Below are 3,977 nucleotides of genomic sequence, written 5' to 3'. Positions count from 1 at the left end.
GTTTCAATCCACATATTTTTTCCTAGGTATTGTTCATATTTAGAGTTTTGTTCTCTAAATGCATGAAATATAAGTATGATATAAGTAAAATATATCTTTTAAATATAAGTAACAACGGTGTGAACATTTCCCATTCTTGAATTATATAATAAGTAAACTACAAATGTAAAGTGCTACACCTAATTAAGTTTTTGATGGCTCTTGTTTGAAATAACAATGTTGACATGAAAATTAATGTTGCGCGCGTTCATTTGCGAAAGTTTAGCGTTTATTCGCGAGAGTTTCGCTCTTATTCGTCAAGCCAAATAAAAAGGTTCAACACTTCATGCATAAATTTATTTCTATTACATTAAAAGAATTTAAATATCATAATCACAGGTCCTTGAGACAGGACCAACACCCCCCCCCTTTCATCCCCTCACCCCCAAGTATCTAGACGCCCGGAACTTTGAAAGATTGAAATTAATAATTGTCATGCATATTCGGTATCAAGCAGAATTCCGGGATATTTTTGTGACATGATATGACGAGGAGTTCGATTTGGAACTCGAGTTTGTCCGAGATCCTTGGAATGCAGCCGTATAGAGACGTTTTACTCGCGAGTTGCAAGAGAAGGCTATCATCAGGTACAGACCCTGGGAACCAGTCAACACGATAAATAGGTACGAAAGCACCTTAATACCTAACCATTCGTACAAAAACCCAAACACCCAAGAGACCCCAGTGATGCTGGTCAGTTTGACAAAGATGACAAAGTCCTGGCGATTACGGTCCTTGCTTTGCTGTAAATTCGGTCTTCTTTGGAGAGATATGACAACACCTAGAAACATCAGAACATTGAAAATGACTACCAATCCCAGCGGTAGTGCAAAAACATACCTCACCATTTCTGTACGCGATATCCAGCAAAAGATGTCTCCATAGCCAATGCCGTTACCTTGTATTTCACTGACAACAATATTGATGCCGACAAACGAAACAGAACAAAAGAAAACATACAGAGTGTAACAGAAAAACCTGGAATTTGTGTGTGATGCGAGAGGCATCGTTCGAGTAAAAACGTTCACCATGTGGAAACAGGATATGTTCATCCAAAAAATGACCCAAAGCCAGGAGAAATGGATCATTATCCCAAGAACAGTGCATATCGTAGGGTTTTCCGTTTGGAATAAACCAAACTGGTATAGGAGATGTGCAATGATAAGACTGAGAGAGAGGACAAGAATTAGCTTCCCCGGAAACGTCCTAAGTGACTTAAACAAAGCGAATGTCACCGCCACATACAACAGACTGGCAACAGAAATACATGTACAGACCAAAGACATGACGCCTTCTACGCCGTCATAGCTTGACAACATGCGTGGTGTGGACAATTTCTCCATACTTTTCATAAATTTTTCCAAACAAACTAAGTATGAATCATTTGCCTTAAGAAACTCTGATTCTTGAAAACAAACGTCGATTTCGATAACACACAAATCGTATTTTGTTTTGCTTAAGAAGGTGGTATAGTTCTCTAAGGTTATAAATGGGCATATAAGTAACTTTGAAAAACGTTTTATATTTACGTTATAATTGAACTTCGAAGGACTGAGAGTGAACGCGCTAATTTTTTGTTGAAGAGGTCTCCCATCATAAGGGAAATGATAAGAACTCAGATTATCGAAATCTTCGTAGAATCGATCTGTTAGGATGTCAACATCATTGACCATTCCGAACATACTTGTAATGTAATCGACTATTTTCAAGACATACTCAATTCTACTCATTGAGTCGTAGTCATAATAAATCAGGTGGTAGATGGCATGGATAGGGGACGAAATATTTACAATGGACACTTCGTAAACCTGATTCCAAAGAATCTCCCATACAGAACTTCCATGCCGTAGATAGTCTTTTATATAAGGAAGTAAGAATTCGGGCTTGCTGTTGGCGTCCATTGTAACATGTAAACTCAGTTCGTACATGTTCTTTATGTCTAAAAATACTTTGGAACACGTCTTCTTGTTTTTGTCAAAGGAGAATGGACTCGAACATTTCACCGACAAACATTGGTTCTGTAAGTAATAAATATAACTATGTGTTATGAACAGAATTACAGAAACAAACTGATATTTAAAAACAAAGTTTATCACGTCATTGTTGTCCTAAGATTTTTTTCTCCGATCGTTACGTTAAGGTCCTTTTCATAGCTTCAAAAAAGCCGCCCTAATTGCGCTCTTTTTATTTCATCTACTTTAAAAAATTTGTTGGAATATTTATCTTTTCGTTGACAGCTTAAATTCTACAAATGACAAGTTACCTGAAAATAATCCATAATTTCGTCTGTTTTGCAACGACTCGCATCATCTGAGTCAACTACTGTTTTGTCTATTCGATCTGAAAATCTCAACATAGCTGTGAATGCCCCCATCACAAAACCGCCCGAGGTGGTAATGTCGTCATAACTACATTTCATAAATGGGTCAATCTCATTGTTACATATATAACAGAATACGTTTCTATAGATTCCACGATATATATGTGTGTAAGATTTGCATGCCCTTTCTATGTCAGGATCATGTTGGCGCCATTTTCCGGTTTCGTTGCATTCTCGTACGAAACCGACATTACATCTTGATTTGAAAACGATATTGTCCAATGTGTTTTGGGGGAAGTGGAATAGGATATTACATCGTCGTTCGTTTACTAGTTGTTCTAAAAGGTCAGATATTGTGTTAGCGTATACCCCCATTCCATCGGGGCAGACGAGCTGCCCCGCAAATGATTGAATGTCACTCTCGGACGCGCCATTACAAAGGGCGCAAAACCGGTTCCGGTAAACGGTATCGTTGGCAATGACAGGAAGTGACGTATCCAAGGAACTAAGCATCTCTCCTGGTTCTTCACACAACTCTCTTTCTTTAAGCCCTGTGTACTCAGATTTACACTTCACCACTGATATTATTTGATTTAGGTGACGATTCACTTCAGATTTACCATACGGAAGATACTGGGGCAAAATACAGTCGACATTGGAACTAGTCTCCGTGACGTCAGTGTCGGCGTCAGCACAACAGGTGCGAGAAACGTGACAGTCTCTGGCACAGCTACAGGTGCCACAGCAAGACCGGTACGGAATGATGTCAGGATACCGAAGCCGGGGACTCAGTAGACACGTCGTAGACATAGGGCAGTATAGGTGGTCAATTTGAAGAGTTCTGTACAGAATATCACTTGTCAGATTCAAATTATCCAAAACCATTTTTGTCTGATTTCGATCGTCTGCTGTAGGAAATTTCATCGTGCTGTTCGAATCATATCCTGTCGGATCTGGATTTATTTGTCTTGTTCCCAATGATCTTGTCTTCCGAGAAACAGTTTTTCCATACAGTGGAACCATTTCTGACTTTGAGTCTTCATGTTGTATGGCCGAGTAAGACGAATTCATTTCTTCAAGAACGTTTTCTTCATCAATTACCAACAACAGTTTCTCATCCAGAAATGCGTGTATTTTGCAATCCAAGAAAAATAAAATCATAAAGCGCAGAATACAATGCTGATGTTTCTTCATCTCTCCAACTTCACCCTATTTCCCCGCTCTCGTGACCCGATATAATTACTACTATGACGACCTCAGGTTTTTATACTTCATCATTAATATTATGATCTATTTACACGTGCTCGTTAATGCGCCCATTACTTTAAATCCTCTAAAATGAATTGGTTTTGATTGAAATGGTTGACATGTTATGGAAAGATTGGAAAATCACACATCGATCAGAAATGGGAACCTTCGTTCATCGTCGTCCCTTATGAATTACAGAATAATTTCATTGTTTAAACGACCGAATGTTAATGTTAATATCTGTAGTGAATGCCAAAAGTTCTTCAGGACAGATTTTATACTTGCCTTTAATCAAGAAATCGACATCCATCGCTAGTTGATCAGTCAGTCCAAGTTTTAATTTATTATATGTACTATGATAAGAAAAAGT

The 3,977-nt window shown here is 38.3% G+C and overlaps 1 protein-coding gene across 1 annotated transcript; it reads right to left on the bottom strand.

The window, feature by feature from the left end:
• Window positions 1-488: 488 nt before the first annotated feature.
• Window positions 489-3,489, bottom strand: LOC117680972 (uncharacterized). Its single transcript, XM_034443661.2, has 3 exons — window positions 2,303-3,489; window positions 1,655-2,057; window positions 489-820 (listed from the first exon to the last, which is right to left on the bottom strand). The coding sequence occupies exons 1-3, from the start codon at window positions 3,428-3,430 to the stop codon at window positions 489-491; spliced, it is 1,863 nt and encodes a 620-aa protein (XP_034299552.2). The 5' UTR covers window positions 3,431-3,489.
• Window positions 3,490-3,977: the final 488 nt, after the last annotated feature.

Source organism: Magallana gigas, chromosome 2 (assembly GCF_963853765.1).
Source record: "Magallana gigas chromosome 2, xbMagGiga1.1, whole genome shotgun sequence".
NCBI lineage: Eukaryota > Metazoa > Mollusca > Bivalvia > Ostreida > Ostreidae > Magallana > Magallana gigas.
This window is presented reverse-complemented; position numbering and strand designations above follow the sequence as displayed.

Bases quoted from the DNA above. Each gene is read 5' to 3' on its own strand.
- LOC117680972 (XM_034443661.2), bottom strand. From the start codon at position 3,430: ATGAATTCGTCTTACTCGGCCATACAACATGAAGACTCAAAGTCAGAA. The intron at 2,058-2,302 runs GTAACTTGTCAT...TATTACTTACAG, and splicing joins AAATTATGGATTATTTTCAG to AACCAATGTTTGTCGGTGAA. The intron at 821-1,654 runs GTTCTTATCATT...TGATGTTTCTAG, and splicing joins CGAAGATTTCGATAATCTGA to GTGTTGTCATATCTCTCCAA.